Source organism: Mustela erminea, chromosome 10 (assembly GCF_009829155.1).
Source record: "Mustela erminea isolate mMusErm1 chromosome 10, mMusErm1.Pri, whole genome shotgun sequence".
Lineage (NCBI taxonomy): Eukaryota > Metazoa > Chordata > Mammalia > Carnivora > Mustelidae > Mustela > Mustela erminea.
In genome coordinates this window covers 100,451,720-100,477,813 of record NC_045623.1, presented here as the reverse complement: position 1 = coordinate 100,477,813, position 26,094 = coordinate 100,451,720, and the positions used below count along the sequence as shown (strand labels likewise).

Below are 26,094 nucleotides of genomic sequence, written 5' to 3'. Positions count from 1 at the left end.
CTTTCGAAGGGCAGTGCCTTGCTTAGCAAATGCGTCCAACATTGGAAACACATTTCCTGTTATAAATAAACTATTGGGTTTCCTGGCCTCTTGTAAGTTTGGCTAATGTGAAACAGCATCATGTGAGCTGGATCACCCGGTAATAAGATTAAATTTCTGAAACTATAAAGCCAAGGGAACTAGATTCTGCATGCGTGATGTTAACAGTAGTAACTATAATGGCTAACATCCACTGGCTTAGCACATTTCCAGCACTTTCCAAGCCCAGGTTCATTTAATCTGTGCAACAGACCTACGAAGCAGGAACTATTTGTATTTTATAGACCAGTGTAGAGGCTCAGAGAGGTTCAGGAACTTACAGGCAGACACAGGTAGTAAGCAGGAATGGTGTGACTGTTGAATCCAGGCAGCTCAACCCCAAAGCCCATGCTCCTAACCACTCAGCACGACGACCTCCTGTGCCCTGGCCTCAAGGCTTCCAAGGACACCCAGAAAAGTCGGTCAATTGATTTCTTCAAGTACCTCTTACAGCAGCAATACCACGGTTGTTAGATGCGTACTTCAGACTGAAGAAGGAGGCTGGCATTGGGGCACCGAACTGAAGCACATGGGCCTGCCCCCTTACGCATATACAGGGCATATACACGTTAGTAAGAACTTTAAGAGGTAGAGAAGCATTAAGTGGAATCGCAGCTCACAGAGAGAGGCAAAACAGGTGTGTGTGGTGTACGTGTATAAAGAACATAGAGACAACATAAAATGGCATGTCCTGAGCGGCAAGGGCCATTTTTGCTGCCCAGAGTTTGGCAATGAGATTTTTAGGCCATTGTTGGCTGGAGAAGGTCTTGGGGAGCAGATGGGGCTTGATCTTGGCTGTGAAAAATGGTGGAATTGGTTGGACACGGTGGCAGGGAAGGGCAGTCCAGGCAGGAGAGATTGCTTGAACAAAGGCACAGAAGTTAGAACAATCTGGAGTTTGTATGAGAAGATTCATGCCGGCTCGCTGGTGTTGGAGTGGGAGTAGTTGGGAAGAAGGATGAGTCCCTGCTAAGGGGGAGAGCTGAGCCTTTTTCTGTAGGCAAGAGGCAATAATAGCACATGGGAGTAAGGGGGGGGCCATGAATGGCAGTTGTTGGGGAAAAAAATGATGACAAGAACCATACGGGATTGAATCTAGTTTAGGGGATCACTGGGGTGGGGGTGTGGGGGTCAGGAGATGAGCAACTACGTGTGGTGATCACATAATGGGGGATGAGATCCGATTTGGGGGAATCCTAGCCAGCATGACTTAGAGCTTGGAATTTCCTGATTTCTTATTCTCTCATTTCTTGAGTCCCTACTATTCACCTCTTACAACATAACGTTATTAATTTTTTTTATTAGTAGATAATTCACAGATCATAAAATTAGCTGTTCGAAATTGAATAGGCAGGGGCACCTGGTGGGCTCAGTCAGTGGAGCATGCGACTCTTGATCTTGGGGTTGTGAGTTCAAGCCCCACGTTGGGTGTAGAGAAGACTTAAAAATAAAATCTTAAACGGAGAAATAAATTGAATATCAAACCATTAGAAGTTGCCCCACTTTCCCCTCTCCCCCATTTCTGGCAGCCACAGAGCTACTTTTTGTCTGTCTGGATTTGCCCATTCTAGACATTTCACGTGAATGGAATCTGACAATATATGGCCTTCTGTGTGTTGTTTCTTTCACCCGGCATGATTTCAAGGTTCATTCTTGATGTAGTGTGTGTGTCAGAATTTTATTAAACTCCAATGGCTGAATAATACTCAATCTGTTATTTGTCTATTCATGACCGATTGATGGATATTTGGCTTGCTTCTGCTCTGGGGCTATATGAATAGTGTGGCTAGGAGCATTCATGTACAAATCTTTATGTGGATTGATGTTTTCGTCTCTCTCAGGTATATCCCTAGGAATATAATTGGCCAATCATATGGTAACTATGTGTAACTTTTTGAGGAACTGCCCAGCTGTTTTCCAAAGTAGCTACATTATTTTACATTCCTACCAATGATGCAGAAGGGTTCCAATTTATCCACATCCTTGCCAGCACTGGTTATTTTCATGTTGTTTTGTTTCTTTTCATTTTTTGATGGTAGCCATCCTAATGGGTGTGAAGGGGTATCTCATTGTGATTTTGATTAGTATTTCTTTAATGACTGACAATGCTCAGTATTCTTTTCATGTACTTGTTGGCCATTTACATATCTTCTTTTTAAAAAATATTTAGTTTTAAGTACTCTCTACACCCAGCGTGGGGCTTGAACTCACAACCCGGAGATGAGGAGTCACATACTCCACCAACTGAGCCAGCCAGGTGCCCCCACATTTTCTTTCGAGCAGTGTCTATTCAAATCCTATTCCCCCTTTAAAATTGAGTCGTCTGTTTATTGTTGAAGTCTTTATATATTATGGATACCAGACCCTTATCAGACACAGGAATTGCAAATATTCTTCCCATTAAATTTCTTGATGGTGTCCACTGAAGCAAAAATTTTAAAATTTTTGAAGTCCCATTTATCTGTTTTTTTTTTTTTCTCTTTTATTGCCTGTATGGTTTGTATCATATCTAAGAACCCATTGCCTCATCTAAGGTCACAAAGGTTTACTCTTAGTTTACTTCCAAAAGTTGTGTAGTTTTAGATCTTACATTTAGTTCTTTGACTCATTTGAAGTTCCTTCGTACATGTGATATGAAGTCGAGGGCCCACTCTTTTCTTTTGCATGGGGCTGTCCGGGTGTCCCAGAACCATTAGTTGAAAAGGTAGCTTTTTCCCAGCAAGTTATCCTGGCACCTTTGTCAAAAATCAACTGCCCATAAACGGAAGGGCTTATTTCTGGACCCTCAAATCTATTCCGTTTTTCTAAACATCTATCCCTATGCCAATGCTACACAGTCTTGATTATTGTAGTTTTGTAGTAAGTTTCGAAGTTGGGAAGTGCGAGTCCTCCTACTTTGTTCTTTTTCAAGATTGCTGCGCACTTGATCTTAGCCAAAAGGCCGAGATTGCTTCAATTAATCACTGATACTCAAAGAGATATTTGCGTATCTCTTGCCCATTAGACAAGAGGGCGGTACCCATGTCTTACTCCGCACTTGAAAGGACACACGATTGGTACATAGTAAACATTCATCAGGAGGAAGAGAGAGGAAGCACAAAGATCCCAGTCTTGGGGCAGAAACAACAGAGGCAGGTGGTAGAAATATAAAAATCAGGTTGGAGGGATGATAGGTTTGGAACCAGTGTTAGAAGGAGGAGTTCAAGTTCAGGCACTCCGTTTTAGATGCAGGGACTTGGAGGTAATAGTAGGACATCCAATTTGATGTATTTGATGGGTACCTGGAAAGATCATCAAAAGGACATCAGAGGTACACCTAGAGACACAGTTTGCTGCCTGAACTCCTCCCCATTTATCGGATCAAGGGGAAAAACAAGGCAAGGAGGGTCAGAAGAGATTCACCCCAGCTAAGAACGATTGTTTTTTTTTTTACAATCTACCGAAGCACACTTCAGACTCCCCAGCCAGGCCCAGGATCAAGGCCAAGGGCAGCTAATGGAAACACGGCCACATTCTGCACATTCCTGTAAGGCCTCGTCCTCCTCCGTGCACAGCTGGGCTGTCTGTGAGCTACATGGGTGGATGGTGAGGTCAGAGCCAAAGGGGCTTCTCTTCACTCTTGCAACATCAGGGCCTGCTCAGCTGACAGCGCCGAGTGAATCAGAAGCTCGGTTTCCGAGCAGATGGCGAGCGATTTCCCAAACACTCTGCCACCCCGTTGAGATGCTCTGCTCCGGGGCAGGACTTCTAAAACAGGTTTTAGTCGTTTGGTTTTTCATGTACAAAACCGTCCTCTCTGTGAGGTGACCTTTCCAAAGGGCCGCTGGACGCAGTAAGTTCCAGAAAAGTTGTTAGCGAGGTGTTGACTGCAGTTTACAAAGCTGAACTTATTTCCTCTTTTCCTGAGAACATTCTGCTCTTGGTCAACAGAAAAAACCTCTCCCCAGGTTGAGTAATCTTGGTAGAGGTTGTAATCAGCAGCCTTGAGTTTTAACACTTGAGGAGTTCTGAGCCCCAAGATTGTGGTTGCGGCGGGGGTTGGGGGGGGAGCGGGGAAGCTGATCTGTGAATGCTGAGAAGTGTGACTGTCCGTGCGTTCATTCATTCCGCTCTCGGAGGCCATGCCGGAGGCTGGGCTGCAAACCTATAGCAGAATGGGATGCTGCTCCCAGGAAGCTTATGGACGCTAGCAGAGCAAAAGGAGTCAGTGTTGGTGCTATCAAGCCTCGCTCAAGTTTAGGGGGATTGCTTTCTCTTGGCATCCTGGGAAGGCGCGGAGGGAAGAATGTCTCACCTGGGCCAGGTAGACGAGTAGGTAGGGTTTAGATGGGCAGTGGAGTTCGAAGGATGAAACTGCAGGTGACCTTGGCATCCAGAAGCCCACAGGGCAACTTTGGTACCATCCCAGCCCTGGCCACGTGGCATAGAGAGCCTATGAGGGGAGCTGCAGAAAACTGACAGGCATAAATACAGCCTGCGTGACACAGTGGTTCGAGCGGGGTTAGGCGTCTAAGAGGCCCGATGTCTAATCCCTGCGTCACCACTTTCTGGCTATGTGGGCGATTTACTCTCAGCCTCGTGGTCCTTGGTTTCAATATGAGAATGACTTGAGCATGTAAGGCTTTTGTAAAGAGTGCTTGGCACCATGTTTTGGACATTCTCCAATAAATTCAAAATAACAACCATTTTTACAATACCCGCCTCCTTAGAAATGCAAAGTGGTACAGCCACTCTGGAAAACAGTGTGGATGTTCCTCAAAAAATTAAAAATAGAACAACATGGGCACCTGGGTGGCTCAGTTGGTTAAGCGTCCGACTCTTGATGACAGCTCAGGTCATGATCTCAGGGTCCTGAGATCAAGCCCTAGGTGGGGCTCTCTGCTAGGCATGGAGCCTGCTTGGGACTCTCTCTCTCTCCCTCTACCTTTGCCCCTTCCCCTCTTCCCTGCTTCCACTCTTGCTCTCTAAAAAAAGAAAGGAAGAAAAGAAAGAAAGAAAGAAAGAAAGAAAGAAAGAAAGAAAGAGAGAAAATAATAAGAACTACCACATGATCCAGTAATTCCACTGCTGGGTGTTGATCCAAAGAAAATGAAAATACTAACTTGAAAAGATACATACATCCCTGTGTTTATTGCAACATTATTTACAATAGCCAAGATACAGATGCAACTCAAATGTCCATCCACAGATGAATGAATAGAGAAGAATGGTAGATATAGACAATAGACTATTACTCAGCCCTGAAAAAGAATGAGATCTTGCCACTTGCAACGACATGGTTGGAGCTAGAGAGTCTAATGCTAAGTAAAATAAGTCAGAGAAAGACAAATACTATATGATTTCACTGCTCTGTGGAGCTGAAGAAACAAAACAAAGGAAAAAAGAGAGAAACCAAAAAATAGACTCCTAACTATAGAGAACGAACTTGTGGTTGCCAGAGGGGTGGTGGGTGTGGGGGGATGGGGGAAGTAGGTGAAGGGGACTAAGGGTGTCCTTGTTGTGACGAGCACTGACGAATGTGTAGAATTATGAGCCGCTATATTGTGCACCTAAAACTAGTGTAACATTGTTATAATTATAGTGGACTTGAAAAAAATTAAATAATAAGATAAAATACAATACCTCCTTGTTGGGTGGTCATGGAAAATAACCTTGAAGATTTGTGAAAGGCACACAGCAGGCCTCAGTTGACAGGTGGCTGGGAAGCCTGGTGTCCTGTCGAGAGGACTCCGTGTCCTGCTCCCTCCACCTGCTGGTGGCCTGTTGGGAGGTCTTGCTAGGGACCTGAAAGCTGAGTCCCCAGCCACATGGCCCTTCTCCTTTCTTTACTGCTCATGTTCAGTGACAGAGACCTTCAGAATGCTGTGTCTTTGGGGCATGGCATCTAATCCCCCCTCTTTGAAGTCCGGGAACACGGCTCCAAATCTTTTTTTTTTTTTTTAAGATTTTATTTATTCATTTGACAGACAGAGATCACAAGTAGGCAGAGAAGCAGGCAGAGAGAGAGAGGGGAGGGGGAAGCAGGCTCCCTGCTGAGCAGAGACCCTGAGATCATGACCTGAGCTGAAGGCAGAGGCTTTAACCCCCTGAGCCACCCAGGCACCCGTTCATGGCTCCAAATCTTAATCTGCAACATTTCTCCTGATTTTCTCTCTCTTGAGTTTCATGGAAGAGGCACACGTCCCCAGTGTTGACAGTGGGTGATCGCAGCTCAGTATCAGCCTGGGCCTGCAGGGGCTGCCAGGATGGGACACGCGAGTGGACAGGCTGCTGATCACTACACCTTGAACAGCAACACCACGGAGCTCATCCACAGAGGGGATTGTCCTATTATCAGCCAAGTTCAGGGGAAACTATTTAATAACCCTGAGTGCAGCCCAGTGGACAGCAGCAAGAATATTGCAACATAAGGGATAATTCAAAAGAAGTGTCAGAGTGTTCATTCAGTCGTTCAACAAACATCTGCTAACTACTTACCATGCTGCCAAGCACTGGGAATATGGGGCGGTTGTGGGCTTTAGGGTAACACTGTGCCCTGGAGGAAAACTATGGATACTGTAGGATACTGAGTGGCCAGGCCGAGCCCTCAAGAAGCCGCCTCAATTTTCCATGGCCACACTTTTGATCCGGTAAGCAATTTACCAAGAGCCACGGGAAGGGTGGGTGTCGAGGGGAACTCACTGGCCACATCAGTGATCATACTGGCCGCAGCCCAGTGTCTGCCAGGAGTTGAAGGCCGGCACACAGCTCTGGGTCAGCAAGTGGTTTTCAAAATTCCAAGGAAAGACTTCCTCACAAGGTCAGAGGATGGGCCAGCCTGTAGGCAAGAGGATTGATTCAAAAGATGTGGTAAATAAAAGCAAAGGTCCTAACACCTTTCTTCTGGTTGCAGAAGCCTACTTGCTGGTAACTAAGGGAGCAGCATCAAACAGCTAAATTTGGGCCATTTGAATTGAGATGAAGGACCCTATGAAGATCTTAGCATCAACGTGGGTGGTCTGCGGGGTGCTAGGAAATGTTGGAGCTGGCACCTTCCCACTGCTCTAGGTGTGTTTGTTTTCAGCCTTCTGAGAGCAAGGTTGAGACATGATAGAAGGGTGATAAGCACAAGCCTGTGTTGGGGCAAAGGCATAAAAGCAGGCACTTCTGCTTGTGTTTTCCAAACAGATGTTTTGACCTCTCTCCAAAAGCATTGCTTCATCCCAAATGTAACTGGGAGGCCAAGGGGGTGGAAATGCTAGGATCAATTATTTATTAATTATCCTACAGTTACTCCTACAGGGGAAAACCAGAACTTCCTAGGATGTCGTAAGAAAAAAAAAAAAAAAAAGAGCATTCTCTTTCTCAACGGTCCCAAAACCCATTCCATGGCCATGTAGTCATCCGTCTTCAAAGCTTATCTGGGCAGTGAGATGCCGGAGCGCTGAAGATGCTGGAAAACCTCAGGCAACACGAAAGATTGCCTCAATCAGTTGGCTGATGCCGCAGGTTTTCTTTGAAAATCCCGAGGATAACTCAGCTTGTGACTTCTTTATTTCTAAAATCAACTTTCTTCTTTTTTAAAAAAATATTTTATTTGTTTATTTGACAGAGAGAGAGATCACAAGTAGACAGAGAGAGAGGGGGAAGCAGGCTCCCCACTGAGCAGAGAGCCCAATGCGGGGCTTGATCCCAGGACCCCAAGATCATGACCCAAGCCAAAGGCAGAGGCTTAACCCACTGAGCCACGCAGGCACCCCTAAAATCAGCTTTCATAAGACAAAATCAGAGAGGCATGCAAAGCACAAGAGACTCTTAAGTATATAGGAAACAGAGTGAGGGTTGTTGGAGGGGAAGGCATTGGAGGGAGGGGGTAACTGGGGAAGGGGCTGTAAGGACGGCCTGTGATGAAATGAGTTCTGGGTGTTACAGGGAACTGATGAATCACTAAACTCTACCCCTGAAGCTAATCATACCCTCTATGTTAATTAATTGATTTATTTTATTTTATTTTATTTTTTAATATTTGACAGACAGAGATCACAAGTAGTCAGAGAGGCAGACAGAGAGAGGAGGAAGCAGGCTCCCTGCTGAGCAGAGAGCCCGATGTGGGGCTCGATCCCAGGACCCTGAGATCATGACCTGAGCTGAAGGCAGAGACTTTAACCCACTGAGCCACCCAGGTGCCCCCCCCTTTTTTTTTAAAGATTTATTTATTTATTTGACAGACAGAGATCACAAGTCGGCAGAGGCAGACAGAGAGAGAGGAGGAATTAATTGATTTTAAATTTTAAAATGTTGAAGTATATCTTTAAAAAGGTATAAAAAAAAAAGTATGGTTAAAAGTATATTATCTGAAAAAAAAAGTATATTATCTGAAAAACTACAGTTAATTTTAGAACTAAACATCAAAAGGTAAAACATAAAAATAAAATCAACTTTTCTGTTTTAAGATAAAATGCTTATTTTATGGAAGCTTCTCCTGCTGTCTGATTTTTGAGGCTTCGAGTCAGCAGAAAGAGGACAGCAGGGAGCTTCTCCCTCACGTGGACATGGAAACAGCAGAGGCTCTTCAACTTAGGGAGGGGACTTTCGTGGCTCTCTTCAGGAAACAAGGGGGAAGTCCAGGAAAGGACTCGGTGTCATAGTCCCAGTACATCCCTTCATACCCTGAATGTTGTATCTCCGCGGAGCTGTAGCAGGTTGGAAAATGAATTTTCAGGTCCAAGGTTTGGTATTTCTTTTCCTTTTTCTTTTTCTTTTTTCTTTTTTTTTTAAGATTTTATTTATTTATTTGACAGGGAGAGAGAGCTCAAGCGGGGGAGAGGTAGGGAGAAGGAGAGGGAGAAACAGGCTTCCTGCTGAGCGGGGAGCCTGATGCAGGACTCCATTCCCAGGACCCTGGGATCGTGACTTGAGCCAAAGGCAGGCGCTTGGCCTTCTGAGCCACCCAGGTGCCCCTGGTATTTATTTCTGATGGTTGGTGGGTGATGAATTCAGACATATCCTGATCAATACTTGTCTGTTTATTTGTTTGTTTGTTTTCCCCTTGCCACCTCACTGTCCTGGTGCAAGCGTCAGCTGCTCCGGCCAGGACAGCAGGGTAGCCTGGGTGGTCCCCCTGCTTCTGTCTAATCCCAGCGCCCTCCCCGATACACACACCCCATTCGCATGGCACTCCGAGGTGACGTCATCTCCTAGCTCCCCTTCACACACTCCAGTTGAAAGGAGAACCCCACCCGACGGGCCCTCCACACCTCCATCTCGCTTCTTCCATCCAGCCCCACCCCCCACTCTCTGTTTCTTTCTTTTATTTTTTTAAGATTTTATTTATTTATTTGACAGAGAGATCACAAGTAGGCAGAAAGGCAGGCGGGGGTGGGGGGGAAGCAAGCTCTCTGCCAAGCAGAGAGCCCGATGCGGGGCTCGATCCCAAGACTCTGAGATCATGACCTGAGCCGAAGGCAGAGGCTTTACCCACTGAGCCACCCAGGTGCCCCCACCACTCTCTGTTTCTTGAATGTACACTGCCCCAAGCTCATTCTGGGCTTCCGGGTTCGTTAGGTCATTTCTTCCCATCTGGAGTTCATTGCTCATTCATCAGCTACTTAGTGTATCCTATGGGCCAAGTATTTTAGGGAGAAGCCAAGTAGGGAAGATACAGCACAATGAGTGGTTGAGGGGGCACCTGGGTGGCTCAATGGGTTAAAGCCTTTGCCTTCGGCTCAGGTCATGATCCCAGGGTCCTGGGATCGAGACCCGCATTGGGCTCTCTGCTCAGCAGGGAGCCTGCTTCCTCCTTTCTGTCTGCTTGTGATCTCTGTCTGTCAAATAAATAAATAAAATCTTAAAAAAAAAAATGAGTGGTTGAATATTCTGCCACGTGTTTGAGGGTGTATAGGGGAGGTACTGATTTCAGTTATGGGGAGGGGGAAGGCCACTGCAAGGAAGTGCCCTTTGAGGACAGATCTAAGGGGGTAAAAGAGTGCTATCTTGAGATTTTTCTTGTTTGCTTATTGTGAGAAACACCCCCCACCCCCAACAACAGTACCTAAAATCACGAGACATCTCACCTCTGTCTCTAGTGCCCAGAATGGGGCCCAGCACTTAGGTGAACAGGGACTATTTGGGGATATAGAGATGAGCCTTGGGAAGGTTCTAGTCTTGATCGTTGCTGCTGCTTTAATTTGCAGAGCCAAGGAGAGCTGCTGCTGAAAGAGAAGGAAGCATGCTCTTAGAAAGCAGGTCACACCTGCCTTCTATAATCTACTATGTTGGAAAGCTTAGTCCCTAGAAGGGGCTCGCTTAAGGAACCTGAGATTCTGGTTCCTAAATAATTGGACTGGAAGATTCTAACCAGGTGGGATTTCATAAAGGAGGACACATGATGCAAGAAGAAGCAGTTGCTTCTGACAACCAGGATTATAATTTATGAAAGGGTGAGGTGGTGAAGCGGAAGGATGTCAGAACCCAGGAAGGGGCCAGCAGGTATTCTGGCTCATGGGGACACAAAGATGTCTTTTGTGTGTTGGTGAGTACATGGATGAGCCATTAAAACACTTGGCTTTGTGTCCACTCACTGACCAGGTGAACTAGGCAAATCATTAAGTTTCCAATGTTCGACAACTATTCTGACACTTGATAAAACAGTTGGAAGATTTTATTTAAGACTATTGCAATAGGGGAGAGAGATGGTTCAAAATACAGCAACGATAGCTGGGGAATTATAACCAAGGAACAGAATATGGGGGAGGGGAGATGAAAAAGTACAGAGAGAACACATCAAGGGTAGCAAGGGTTCTTGCTAAAGGCGAGCCTTCCACTTGGACATCAAAGGTGTGGAATGGGGAACTTGGTCAGGTGGAAGCATTCTCTCTCAGCTGACTTAGCAGGGTTCTTGCTGAAACTAGACTCTTGTAAGGATGGACAAAGAAACCCAACTAGAATTTGGTCAAGGAGAGATCTTTGTTGGCCTCACTTTCCAAATCTGATAAAGGGGACATTGATGCCAATGCAACTCACCCACGTGGCCATTTTGAAATGAAGTCAGTCAAAGGGTAATAAACAAATAAACCCTATGCGGTCCCCATGAGGGGGGTTGTTATAAAGCTGGGCCTCCCATGCGAAGTAGAACCTACGACTTGGGAAGACCTCAGTGCACTTCTGTTCAAGTGGCCTACCTACTCTTCCTGCTCAGTCTCTATACACACCTACACCCATGGTGCTGAATTCACGCGGCGGCGGTTAGTGGACTTGAGGAGGAAGGGGGACCAGACGGTGAGGGGAGCACAGAGTTAGAAATCAGTTCTGGAAAGGTATGGAAGAGGTATGGAAGTGAGGGCAGAAGGTAGTGCGCGGGCCATCTGAGCTGGTCCTCGTGCTGAAGGTTTACTCCCATGGCCGCGGCATGGTATTTGAAAGAAGACGTTTGTCTCAATGAGAGCTAGTTCTGAAGCAGTGGGGGAGAGAGGGTTTATTGGGAATTAACTGCTCAGTCTTTTGGGGGGAAGTCAACATATTACATTTTACATTTACATCATACTTCAAAAGAAACACAAGACAAGGAGAAATATTCAGTGTGAGAACAAAACCATAGGGACAATCTAGTGAGTATTCACAGAGGCTTGAGTTAGGGTTTGTAAGTTTCACGTCCAAGGGGAAAACAAGCTTAATGTTTGATTGGCGATGGAGCTCAGGACTTATAAGAGTGATGTAAATGCCAGCTCATCCAAAAAAAAAAAAAAAAAAAGGGGGGGTTTGTTGCAGCTCTTACAAAGAATATTTCCTAAGGTATAAACATACGAAACTGTAAAAGAGATGAATGCCATCAGAGAAAAATGGTCACAGAAGAAGACCTTTCTAATGGCCAAAAAATTAATGGAACAACACACCACCATTAACCAGGAATGTAAATAAAACCAGAAGATTGCAAACACTTAGCCACCTGGGTGGGTCAGTGGGTTAAAGCCTCTGCCTTCAGCTCAGGCCATGATCTCAGGGTCCTGGGATCGAGCCCCGCATCAGGCTCTCTGCTCAGCAGGGAGCCTGCTTCCTCCTCTCTCTCTCTGCCTGCCTTGTGATCTCCGTCTGTTAAATAAATAAATAAAATCTTAAAAAAAATTTTTTTTTCCTTGAGACCTTGGGACTATTACTATTCTAGTAACAGTTCTAAACTCTAAAATATTTTAAAAGGAAAGGATACCATAAAAATAGGTAAACTGGAATAATTTCTTTTTTTTTTTTTAAGATTTTATTTATTTATTTGACAGAGAGAGATCACAGTAGACAGAGAGGCAGGCAGAGAGAGAGCGAGGGAAGCAGACTCCCTGCTGAGCAGAGAGCCCGATGTGGGACTCGACCCCAGGACCCTGAGATCATGACCTGAGCCGAAGGCAGCGGCTTAACCCACTGAGCCACCCAGGTGCCCCTGGAATAATTTCTTTAGAGAGATCGGGCTTCAATGCAAAGAGGAAAGTGGTTCCCAATTAGCACTTTCAGGCGATAAACATCTCTTCAGTTCTTGCATGTTCTTAAGCTTGAGAAGCTGAAGGTAAAATTGATTTGTCCCATCTTTTCACGGTTAACGAAGAGGTTGGCCCAGCTTTTGAAAGAATAACACCTACACACAAATTACAAAGCAGATGGATGGATTGACACCTTATTTGGAAACTTCCATTGGTTCTCACCCCCAGGCTGGGTGAGGCTGGGTGAGACAGGAAAAGGTGTTCACGTGAGCCTGAGGGCACTGGGGCCAGAAGGGACACTGTTATTGTAGGTTCGTCACTGTGCTTATGTAAACAGCTGCGTGTGTGCCCTGTGCACATGCACGTGTCTTCAGAGGGAAAGAGAATCCGAGGATGGAGGCTTCAATGCACAATTTGAATTTCACTGGCCAAGGGAACAAGGCGTCCATCGGTGGCTGGAAACTCCGGGCAGCTGAGCTCGTAGGAGCTCTTCACCCGGGAAAGCCTTCAACCAAAAAAATAAGACAGACAATTGAAGATCTCTTGTTAGAGATCAGCTTTCCCATGGAGCAAAAAGAATGCCAGGGCAGTGTGACAAAAGCTATGCATCTTAATCATGACTGCCATTCTTCCTTAAAACACCCTTTGTCTACTCACGGTGAGGTTAGTCCTTGGCTCAGGGGGCCAAGTAAAGGAAGGAATTTTTATCAAATTACGTTTTTGGTGAGCTGAATGCTGTATGAAATAATTCAAACCAGCTTTACTCAGCACTTGATTTTTTTTTTTTTTTTTTTAAGCAAGGATGTTTTGTTTCGTTTTGTAAAGTTGGAGAAAGCCATGTAATACATGGTTTTGCTGAGCCGCCTCCAGAAAACGTTGCTAAAATTGATGATTTACTAACGGTTCAAACCAGGAGGGGAAGAAAAGAAAAACGGGATGTGGGTTGTGTGTGTGTGTGTGTGTGTGTGTGTGTTTAATAAGGACTACTTCCCTGGCAAAGGAATATTTCCCCCTTGAGCTCAGTAAATACATTCAACATTTGCCTAACATCACAGTCATAAATCCTGATGCGAGCCCCTCGCTACCCACCCCCACCCCAGCGAGCCACTAGGAGGGGAGGCAACACTTTGCATGCACTGAAGTATTCAGTTATTCCTAACTGGTGAAAGCCACTTTCCCCCAGATGAAAAAAGAAATGCATTTGCTTAGGGAGCTCATCCAAAGCTGTTGATCGATATCACTGGATCAGGGCTTCAGAGGCGAAGAGAAGGCTCCCAGAACCAGTGAATTTACTCTTAAGGCTTTCTCTATGCATCAGCACAGAAGTTGTGATCAAATATTTATTAGCTGTGCCTTTGGCTGGGCTTTCTAAGCACAGGGAGAAATAAGGTATCGGAAGGCGAGGACGGGATTGCTGACTTGAACACTGCCCGGACACAAACATCTACTTTTCAATTACACAACGAGGTCTCCAAGCATGCCCCCACCTCCCCCAGTCTCGCCCCTGGGACTTGTATGCTTGCTTAGTTTGCAAGTGTATTTAGTCATGGAATTTCCAGAGGATGGGGAGGGGGCCCATGACCAATGACTCAGATTTTGAATTCGTGAAAAAGGTTATTTGATGAGCTGAGAAGATGTCCCGGCTTGGTCGTGATTCATTTGGATCATTGCGACAGAGGTGAAAGAAAAGGCCACTGCTGCTCTCTGTCCTGCTCCCCTCACTCCTCCTTCGTGTGGAATTCAACCTGCCACTTCCACTCCAGCCATCCCCTGATCCTCTGGAAACCTTTCTCATGGGTACAACAGGGTCATTCATTCAGTGTTAATGCAGAAAAGCCCAGGCAAGGGACACTGAGTTCCCTTATTAGCATAGCTCTCCACGTACTAAGACTTCTGTTGGATATCTCAGCACCATTATGTACTTTACTGATTTTCCCCATAGATAGTAACCTCGACTATAAAATCAGAGGTTGACCGTACCTGTGAGGTCTATGGTCAGAACCAACGGTTCTCATCATTCAAGAAAACATCAGGCTCAAAATTAAATGGAAAGCAAGCTTGACTTTTAAGAGATTGGGATCTGCTTTTGGACATTCCGATTTGATATGTTTAAGATGGAGCCAGCAAATCGGAATTTTTAGAAATCTTTCCAGGGACTCTAATTTAGAATGTTTCCAGGTCTAAATGATATATTATTTTAAGATTTTATTTATTTTTGTGAGAGAGAAAGAGAGAGAGCACGAGTGGGACAGGGGACTGGGGAGGGGCAGAGGGAGAAGCAGGCTCCCTGCTGAGCAGGGAGTCCCATGTGGGAGTTGATCCCAGAACCCTGGGATCATGACCTGAGCGGAAGGCAGATGCTTAACCAACTGAGCCACCTAGGCATCCTTCAATGGTGTTCTGTTAACCTGAATGCACTATTGTATGACTTGTGCAAAATGGCATTAGGAGAAATCTGGTTCCTTACCGAAAAGGCGAAGCATACATCCCTTTGTCACCCTGCCATGGCAGAGGCGGGGGATGGGAGAAGCTTCATTGTTTTGCATTTTTATCCCTCTTTGCTTTGCTATGGAGACCACCAGGCCATTTTATGCGATGGAGGTACAGCAAGGAGAATGGTTTGTGGTAAGCTGCAAAGGTGACCCCCCCAAAAAAAATTCCTAAAAGAAATGGTAAAGAAAATAATCTAATTGTAGCTGGCCAGTTAGGTCTGGCCACACTATTTCTACCTTAAGCCCTGACCTAGTCTTTCTTTTTCAGCCAGCACAGTCCGGCCAGAAGATGACATAACAGTCCGGCCAGAAGATGACACGACACCAGCTGTAGAAAACAGCATGGTGACCCAAGGTGTCGAAGATAACGTGATGACCACAGGCACCAGCGAGGACCCTTATGAGTCTGGCTTAACAGCTCTGGTGAGTGTTCCAAGAAGAGTGGAATTTGCTCCGTAGGCATGTGATCATATGCAAGGATTTTTATGACTGTCTTATTTCACTTAGCATAATATCCTTATGGTTGTAACACTTGTGACAATGTCCTTCCTTTTCAAGGCTGGTAATTCCATGGTATGTGCCAAGCACATGTTGTGAATCCGTTCATTGGTCATTAGATGTTCGGGTTTCTTCCAACTCTTGACTCTTGTGAATAGTGCTACTGTAAAAATGGGTGTGCAAATACCTCTCCCAGACCTTGCTTTGAGTCAGGTATATACCCAGAACGGGGATGGATGTGTCCTATGGTAATTTTATTTTTAATCATTTTGAGGAACCTCCATCTTGTTTTCCATAGTAGTTGCACCATTTTATAATCGCAGAGTGCACAATGCTTTCGGTTTCTCTACCTTCTTGCCACTACGTTATTTTCTATACTTTTGAGAGTAGCCATCCTAACGGGTATGAGGTGATAATCTCATTGTGGTTTTAATGTGTATTTCTCTGATGACTAGGGGGTACTGAGCATCTTTCATATGCTTATTGACTGGATATCATCTTTGGGGAAAGGTCTAGGCCAGTCCTTTTGCTCATTTTTGGTTTTTTGTTTGTTTCATTTTTAGTTTTGATTTTTTTGAGAGAGAGCAAGCGAGTGAGCGTGCACGTGTATAAGCTGGGGGGAGGGGCAGAGGGAGAGGGAGAGAATCTCAAGCAGGCTCCACTCTTAGCATGCAGCCCAATGCAGGGCTTGATCTCATGACCCTGAGATCATGACCTGAGCCAAAACCAAGAGTTGGACCAACTTAACCAACTGAGCCACCCAGATGTCTCCTTTTTGCCCATTTTTGAATCAGGCTATTCGATTCTTTGTTGTTAAGTTGTAGGCGTTGTTCATATCCTTGTAAGTTGTGGGAGTTGTTCATAACCTTATCAGGTATATGATAGGCAGATATTATCTCCCATTCCATAGGTTGCTTTTTGACTCCGTTGATTGTATCCTGTGAGGCATAAAGTTTTTAAATTTAAGTGGTCTCATTCATCTAATTTTGGGTTTGTTGCCTGTGCTCACTGACATATTTGTTGAATGCTACATCGGCATGAACTTTGGAGTCAACAGAATCACTTCCAAGTCTTCTTGCTTGTTGGCTGTGTGATTTGGGGCATGTTGTCTAATCTCTCTAGGTCTCATTCAGACTATAGAACTATTAATAGGATTAATAGGAACTATTACAGGATTGTTTATAGACTAAATGAGAAGGTCTTTAAAGGGCCTAGCTACAGTAAGCTCTCCATAAATGCAAGTTATTGCACTAATTGGAGGAGGGAAGGCACTGAAAGATGATACAACATAATATGTACCAAATAAATCTTACAGGGAAAAAAATGTCATTCACTTTCAAGGGAGAGAAAGAATTAAAGCCCAGTGAATTGGTATTTTTTGAAGAATTAAAACCCTAGGAAGTCAACTTTTTAGATTAGATTAGATTAGTCAATTTAGTCATGCTAAATATTTAGTATTTATTTCTGGAGTACATTTGGTTTCATTCCTGTCCCCAGTCTCTCACTTCTGTTTGTTTGTTTTCTTGTTTCCACTTTAAATTTATGTCCTCATATATTTTATATATTCACGCTGCTTTAAATCTTCTATTATAAGGTTGAGTATATATTTGAAAACATTAGATCTTATTTCTTTTTTGCCTCATTTCCTTCTCTAATAGGTGCCAACAAATCCAACAAATACAGAGAGCGTAACAGACCTACGCATAGAGGATGGGCCAACTCAAGAAAGCACAGTTCATGCCAAAGAAGAAAGCCAGAGCACCACAACTGTATTGAATGTAGTGACTAGTCATTCCATAGGTAAGAAACTCCATAGGTCAAGTCTATAGGTTGATCTTCTTTTGTATAATCAGTATATACAAATATCCACGAACAAAGCTAGTGATTAGTAGTATTGGAATGCCAAGAGCGAGTTCTGAACCAAGCCTTATGTGCTAGGTTCAGATTCAATGTATAGAGTTGCTAAATTGAATTTGGTTTATTGAGTTGCTGAACAAAGCTCTCCCCTTTCAATGACAGCTAGTGATCATGTCCCCACAGGGACAAGTTAGCTACTGGCGTCATGTTGGGGATAGTAAGTTGATACAATGTTACACTAAGAACTTGGTGTTGATACTCAAGAGCAGGAACCTTGACCAACCTACGTAAGTTGTAATAGATTCTATACTAATATTTACCATCTCACCCTGAGTTCATGTCTGCACACACACTAAAAGAATCTATTCTTGGGGGCTGCACTTTGATTCATAGTTGGCACCTCCAGCTGTGTCAAAGACCACTGCCTTGGGTATTTGTCATTATTTGAGGTGTAGACCATCACTGAGAATGAGGAAAAATCATTGCCATTACAACTTAGCAATGGAAAGAAAGAGAGCCTTCTATTTCTAGAGCTTTCTTATGAGAAATGTGGCTATTTGGGATTTTTATTTTAAATTTTTTAAATTAAAATTTAAAATTGCCTTATTTTGTAATAAATAGTGTGGGAGAGGGAGAGGGGAAAAAACTAATCCTTCTATAACTGCAATGAGTGCTTGTTAATGAGCAATTTTAAAGATTTTATTTATTTACCTGAGAGAGAGAGTGATAGCCTGGAAGGGTGGAGGGAGGGGGAGAAGCAGTGGGGAGCCCGATATGGGTCTCAACCCCAGGATCCCAAGATCATGACCTGAGCTGAAGGTAGACACTTAACCAACTGAGCCACCCAGGCGCCCCGTTAATGAAAAATTTTATATAGATTATTTTATATAGATGGGTATTTCTTCCTTTCTTTCTTTCTTCCTTTCTTTCTTCCTTTCTTTCTTCCTTTCTTTCTTTCTTCCTTTCTTTCTTTCTTTCTTTCTTTCTTTCTTTCTTTCTTTCTTTCTTTCTTTCTTTTTTAAGATTTTATTTATTTATTTGACACAGAGAGAGAGACAGTAAGAGAGGGGACACAAGCAGGGGGAGTGGAGAGGGAGAAGCAGGCTTCCCACTGAACAGGGATCCTGATGCTGGTCTCAATCCCAGGACCCTGGGATCATGACCTGAGCTGAAAGCAGACCCTTAATGACTGAGCCACGCAGTGCCCCTAGGTACGTATTTCCATTTAAACACTTAGAAAGTTACTTTGTTGTTCAATACATATTTCTAGACCCAACCACCACTCTGGTTTTATTTTTTTTTTTAAGATTTTATTTATTTGTTTGACAGATAGAGATCACAAGTAGGCAGAGAGAGAGAGAGAGAGAGGAGGAGGAGGAAGCAGGCTCCCCGCTGAGCAGACAGCCCGATGTGGGGCTCGATCCCAGGACCTTGGGATCATTACCTGAGCCAAAAGCAGAGGCTTTAATTCACTGAGCCACCCAGGCACCCCACCACTTTGGTTTTAAAAACTCTATTGCACTTCTGAGGTTTTTTTAAGAATTGCTTTATATTTGGAGCACCTGGCTGGTTCAGTTGGCGGTGCATGAGACTCTTGATCTCAGGGTCACGAGTTCGAGTCCTTCATTGGACATGGAGCCTATTTAAAATTTTTTTTAATTGTGTTACATTTGTACACACAGTGTCCATAGCAGCATTATTCACATTAGCTAAAACATAAGAGCATCTCAGATGTCCATCAACAGAGACATGAGTAAACAAAACGTAGTATATCTATTTCATTCAGCCTTTAAAAGGAAGCACATCCTGATACCTGCTACGATATGGATAAACCTTGAGGACATTATGCTACGTGGAATAAACCAGTCACCCAAAGAAAACTATTGTAGAATTCCACTTAGAAGAGTCAAATTCATAGAGACAGAAAGTAGGATGGTGGGTGCCAGGGGTCGGGGGGAAAAATGGCTGGGGACTTGGTGTTTAATGGGGATGGGGTGTCGATTTTGTGAGACAGGAAGAGTCCTGGAGATGGACAGTGGTGATGGTTGCCCAAGACTGAATGTACTTAATGCCACTCAACTGTCTACTTAAAAATGATGAGGACAGTAAGTTTTATGTTACGTGTATTTGACCACAATGGCGGGAATGGGGGGGGCTCTTTATGAAGTACTTTGAAAATAAAGCCTAAATAAAGGTCACTCTGAAATGACAAAGAAACGGTGAACATTTAAACACCCGATAGAACCAAATAGGGCTAAGCAAAGAAAGAATCATTGATATAATTTGTCACTGGAAAACATTTCAAAATTTTGGAGAAGAATTGATCATTTGTTAAATAAGCTGACAGCTCATTAGCTGCCGAAAATGGAGTGTCCCAAGTTGAGTATTCTTCCCATCACACGAGGATACCTCTCCTATCCTTCAAAACAACATTCTCAGTTTTCTGGAAAATACTCATGATTCTCCTCCTATCCTGTCTCCTGCCCCACCCTGTCACAAAAAGTGTGACTTATGGCCCATTTCCACATAATACATCAGTGTCCCAAGAAATTTTCACATATGAGTTTAAATGTCATTATAAGCACTTGGTTTTTTAAGAGGTGATTTTATTAGGGCAGCAGATGTCTTTCCCATGAAACACCCAAGTACGATGATGTTCACATACGTGACACACTCTCATGACTACAGTCAGTATAATTGGGCTGGAGCTAGGGAGGATAGAACTAATAAGTTCTAATTTGGTAATGAATCTTCCACATTTTTTGGTAATATGTTTTCTGACCAATGGTGTCACTGATGTGAGAATGATGTGTTAGAGAATTCTGGAACTCAACAGCCACCATGTTAGGACACGATAAACAAACAGTTGACTTTTTCTACTGGTAGTTGGCAGCCAAATGGATGACCTTTTAGGAGCGATTCTGTGATACATTTGTTCCAGGCTGGCCTCAGACCCACCAGTCTTTGAGCCATCTGTGTGTGTGTGTGTGTGTGTGTGTGTGTGTGTGTGTGTGTGTGTGTGTGTGATGGGACAACACCATCAGCTTGAGCTCCATGTAAATGCCCCAGAGCCATGGCTTCAGCTTATGCTGGCAGAAGTGGGTTCAGAGACCCCTGTCCTAGGGCCATCTTGAAAAGGTGCCCTTTTTTAAAGAGTCTTGGTACAAAGACTTCTTTCAAACCCACACATTAGAAAAAGGAAGCATTTGTAGATGATGCTTTCACCTTTGATTGGAAAAGCTCTTGGTTATCTGCGGTATTTGCAAGTTATGAACTGCAGTACTTTTTTTTTTTTTTTTGAACTGCAGTTCTAAGGTGGGACCTGATTGATTGACTTCTCTCCTTTGTCTCAGTAAAGGAAAGCCCTTTGACTTTTCCTCTGTTGGCAAACCTGGTAAATGACCACCACCCAAAAGAGTTAAAGACTTGGTACGAAAAGAAGGTGATGGGAAAAACAAAACCAAACCAAAAACATTTACTCTTAAATTAGACATTGTGTAAAATTATCTGAAAGAAACTCACAACTTTATTGTTTACTTGCTGTGAGTTCACTCAAACCCATGCTATAGGTAAATGGGAGTAGTTACGTTGTAACTATTGGACTAGGTCTGGCTGCAGAGAGAAATCCTAACATAATAGTAACATAAACACAAAGAGTAATTCCTTAATTAAACTTGGCTGGGTATGTTGCTGCCCTATAAGGCATGGGTTTTGCTACTAAAGATAAAAACAGGGAATTGCTGTCAAAAGACAAATCAGTCTTCTAGAACTAGAAGAATCCCACCTTTTAGAACTAGAGTCTATTGCTCTCAAAATAAAATCCTTCAAAATAAACTTTATAACAATGGATGAGTTTTCTATGGTCTTGATATTAGACCAAGAATCAACAGCTTTGGTTTCTTTGGTTACCCAAACCCCATTTCTGTGGGCCAATTTCCCTGACTCTGTTCCCTAAAGTCGATGAGAAAACAGGAAGTTACACCAAAGTACTATGTACACATAGGTGTGAAGAGCGTTCATAAATTCAGTAATAACAGTTTTGAAGACAAGATCATGTCAGAACTTGCTTAAAAATCCTCTGATCCAATTTATTTAAGAAATTACATTCTTTACTTCTGTCGTGCTACCTTCCACTTAAGGTAAATTCATCTTTTGCCAATTGTTAAATTATAGTTATTATATCCTAATAATTCTGTATCATTACATCTCTTTCTTTACAGAGAAAGTAGGCACAGAGACAACAGTTCACACAGAGACAACAGTTGAAAAAGGTGGGTGAGATTTTGTTATCAAAATATTTTTATAGGAGTTTTTAAAAAGAAGCTTCTCTGAAACTAATCTTGTGATGAATTACATTCTTTCCTAGATTGTAGTCAACAAGAGAGGAATACAGGGGGCGTCTGGGTGGCTCGGTGGGTTAAAGACTGCCTTCTGCTGGGTCATGATCCCAGGGTCCTGGGATCGAGCCCCACATCCGGCTCTCTGCTCAGCGGGGAGCCTGCTTCCCTTCCTCTCTCTCTCTGCCTGCCTCTCTACCTACGTGTGATCTCTGTCTGTCAAATAAATCTTTAAAATAAAAGAGAGAGAGAGGAATACAGAACCCTCTGAGGACAGGTTTCAAACTTCTTTAAAGAGAGAAAAGAAAATTGCCTGTATTTGAAAACACGCAAACCACAAATGAGTCTCATCACTTAAGGACAACCATGGAGAATGGTGTCCTGTCACAATTTATTGTGATGAAGAATGAAAGTAGGGGCTCATTTAATCCCAACGCTACCTCGTAATTCACAGTGAAGCCATCCATTATGAATGGTATGCTGGGCAGATGAGAGCCAGGAACCTTTCCGTTCATATGGGGGAATGAGAGAAGCCCAGAGTTTCATCTCCTTCAGGTCAACTTCCACTGAAAAAGCAGAAGCAAATTAGAACCTCATTTGCTGTCTTCAGTGGGGCGGTGGTATTGTCAATAAATGACACATTTTATCACAGGCCTATCATTTATCTTGGTCTCGTGCTTTTTTTCCCCCCCTCCTCATTCAGATGGTCTGGCGACAGTGACCCTGGTTGGAATTATAGTTGGAGTCTTACTAGCCATTGGATTCGTTGGTGGGGTCATCATTGTGGTTGCTCGAAAAATGTCAGGAAGGTACTCGTAAGTAAATACTTTACAGGCCTGTGGTAGGTAAATGAGAGCGGGCATATCCAGATCTCCAAATCTTAGAGCTAATTGAAATCTCTAACTAGAGATCATGTTCGTGGATGTCTAGCTGACCAGTGGTTGGAGCATACAACTCTTGATCCCAGGGTTGTGAGTTTGAGCCCCACGTGGGGTGTAGAGTTTACTTTTTTAAAAAGTCAATTTCAGCAGCCCCTTACCTCCGTGAGGACTACATCTGAAGTTTTCCCCAGGAGAACAGGCATCTACTTGGCCCTTCTAAGTTTCCAAGAAAAGAGAGGTAGAGCCAAAGATGGCTATTTAATTGACTCCCATTGAGATCTAACCAAATTTGGCCTCTTGTCCTAGTTTTTCAACAAACTGAACTTGAAAGAAAACCCCAACCAAGTTTCAACTTGATACCTAATTGCCTTGCCCCAGTCATCAGAGGGAGGGAGGTGGCTTTCAGAAGAACGGCCACTGCAGAGCCCCGGCACCATGCAGACGAGAATTCTCCTGCTGTAGGGGTCCCCTCCCTCCACTTCTGCCCTGCACATACCCACACGTGGTACTGAACTCCTAGCAGTGATTATGGGTGAAGGGTAGGAGTTCTTCTCTCTATGAAAATTCAGAAGATTCAAACTCCTAACCAGGGGAACACTTTTTCTTATTTCTGTTGGGGAGATGATATATAATGGGAATTGGGGGTGGCAGAGAGGACAAGTGAGGGTTGAGGGATATGTCCCACAATATAGTCTCAGATTGATGTGCTTGGAAATGCCTGGGAACCTGCCCCTGGCGGTGTGAGGGCCAGGCATGCAAGAGGAATGAGCAGGGACAGGAGAACAGGTCCAGGTTCCAGAACTCCCAGATTTATACGAAAGGACAATAGGACCATGACTCACAGGATTACTATTCACAGTGCCAGTAAGAGAAGTGACAGTCACCTTTTTCTTTGTTTTCACAGGCCCTAAAGAGCTGAAGAGTTGTGCCCTTCTACCAACACGTTTGAAAGAGAATTTCCGACTTCCCCGTCCCCGGGCGCGTGGGAGAAGATGACCCATGGAAATCACTTGGCGGTCCCATTCCAAATCCATGGTGATCCCTCCGCTTACCAAAAGTAACCCAAGGAAAGACATTTCACGAGACTCGCTCCTCTAGGCATTTGTCTTCTGAAAATATTTTTAAATACAAATTTTGTAAAAGATGATTAAAAAGACAAAATGCATAGAAAATGGAGAAAAGCCATGTAAACTGATTTTTAACTAAGACAATATAATTTAATCGATGTTAGAAATTAGAATCCTGTCTCCGTTCTGACCATTCTCTGGTATTGTTAAAATGCAATCAAGTCTGGAAATATTTATACCGATGGAGTCCCTGAGATCGGTGGGTGCCATGCTCGTCAATGGCATAAAGCATTGTGCAATTTCCGCTCTGTTGAAATGTACACATTCCAGTCTAGTCTGGTCTGTTTTAAAAGCCTTAATTTCATGTGAATAATCAAGTAGAAAATCTAAACTTGTTTAATGTCGTGAGTAACTGCCTTTCACTGGTCCAGACAAATCATTTCCAAGGCACCCGTGTTAGGTTATAAACAGGAAGTCTATAGTCTGGAGAAGGGATTTTTGTTTCTCACAGTAAGTTCATCGGGCAGGCTCTAGGCTGGCGTATTGCCTTCTCCAGCGATGACTTGGTGACTCAGATTTGCTCCTACCTGCCATCTTCTCTTCCTTCAGAGGACCAGGAGCCAGAGCTCCAGGAGCAGACTTTTCTCTTCCCATGACCTAAGCCCTCCAGATTGGCTGCTTTGTTCTGGAATATGGAAGTCCAGACTGTGGAGACTGATGGAGGTTCAGTGGTGCCTGAGGCTCAGATGTTCCAGAAGCCAAGAACCATGGTCCCCAAACAGAAGGAAACCCTGTGCATGCCTCTGGCCTCATTACCTTCCGCCTCAGAGGAAACCTGTGGGACACGAAAATAGTACTGTAAGATAGTGATTTTAAGAAAGCATGTGGGTTTAAAGACTGGACGTAAACATAAAAGAAATTCTTAGTCTTTGTGACACATAGCACGCATTTCCGTGGGGTCATCACTGAAAAGGTCCTCAAGGTAAAGGAGCCCACGTTGCCATCTGGGGCAGGCACCATTTGCTCAGTACATTTCTTCCCGTAGGTCAGCTGCTTTCTTTCCCTCCAAACACCAAGTTTTTATACTGAGCAGACGAGCTCAGTCATGATGGTGGCTGTGCAGGCTTCTATCTTCTCAACTTGTACGAAAAAGTAAACTGTCCTTTGGAAAAGCACCTCCCATTCCTCTCTTTCTTGCAATAACGCAGTGATGTTCTCTTAAACAGCATGCCCTTCTGTTACCCAAGTCCGGCTGGTCACCAACCCAAGGTCCGTATTTAAACATCTGCTGATGGAGAGAAGGGGCTTTAGAAGGGCTTTGTGTGCTTCCGTATCTGTCTGTTTCAACGCTCAGATTCCTGAACGGGAGTCGGGGACAAAGTCCGTTTTGTCTTGCGTGTCCTTTCTTTTTTTCCTCTCACTGTGAACAACAACCGTCCACCCCAAGTCATACACTGGACCCGCTGCCTGCTGGGACAGGACCGTGGGTTTCTTGGTCACATCTGCGTTGGTGCTCCCCGCAGTGTAGACCTGTTTTAAAATAAAACAGATGATTGCGTATAACCATGAGTCAGACCTCTGATTGGAAAGATCCCTTCTGGGTCACGCTTTCGAAAATTTCTAGAGACTCTTATCAGCTGTGGAAACCTTTGCCTCTTCACTTGATGGGGTGCGAATTATAAGTGGTTACGGGAAATACATCCACTGGAAAGAAATAGAACTATGTCTTTCATGGAGGGCTCTGCCCAAGTGGAGAGGTGAAAGTCAAGCTGAGGCATGGGATGAGATAAGGTGGCACCGTGGCACTTATTTTGCTCTCCGGTCACCAAGGGTGGAAAAGTCCTGCCTGGCTCCTGATTTCCCTGCCCTGGATGGGAGCCGGGTCAGGGAGCCATTACACCTGCTCCTGCCAGTCCTGGCAGCCTGTCCCTCCAGAATTCCTGCTCCTGGGACATCTCATGGCTCCACGGCCCTCGGCTACAAGAGCTCTGCCTGGTCTGGAGACCGTAGTGGCCAGGCACTCAGCCTTTTTGCCCCTCTGTCCCTCTCTGGCCATCTATCTGTGGCTTCCCCACCTACCCTGTTCCACATGGACTCCCGGGCCACACCCTCGGTCTTCTCCCAGCCAACCCCATCCCTGCTCCTAAATGTTGGATGCCGGGAGCAGGAGAGCCCTTAGCAGCATGCCGTCCCCATAGTGCTCCATTTCTGTTATAAGTCAGGATTGTTGAATTTGGCAGACATCAGGAATTCTGAGTGCCTGTCTCCTAACTGGTGGAGCATAGCAGAAATTTACATATATATAAACAGGATTTGAGTGCCATTCTCTAGTTAACAACAGTCATCCCTGGGGTGACCTTTTCGGGCTAGAGTTTCTTCCTAAGAATGGCCATGAGATGGTTGAAAAAGCATTCCTTTTCTGACAGAAAACTAGCGATGTC

At 44.2% G+C, this 26,094-nt stretch overlaps 1 protein-coding gene across 2 annotated transcripts in view; it reads left to right on the top strand.

Moving 5' to 3' along the window:
* PDPN (podoplanin) overlaps positions 1-25,100 on the top strand; it is a 30,210-nt gene extending 5,110 nt beyond the window's left edge. Inside the window, exons 2-6 of one of the 2 annotated variants that reach the window (XM_032302113.1) lie at positions 15,282-15,436; positions 17,170-17,311; positions 21,589-21,639; positions 22,409-22,514; positions 23,491-25,100. In XM_032302113.1, coding sequence (XP_032158004.1) covers positions 15,282-15,436; positions 17,170-17,311; positions 21,589-21,639; positions 22,409-22,514; positions 23,491-23,497 — 461 coding nt within the window. In that variant the 3' untranslated portion in view covers positions 23,498-25,100. Of the gene's footprint in view, positions 1-15,281; positions 15,437-17,169; positions 17,312-21,588; positions 21,640-22,408; positions 22,521-23,490 lie in introns of both variants that reach the window. The other variant, XM_032302112.1, reaches the window with a different exon arrangement.
* The last annotated feature ends 994 nt before the right edge of the window (positions 25,101-26,094 follow it).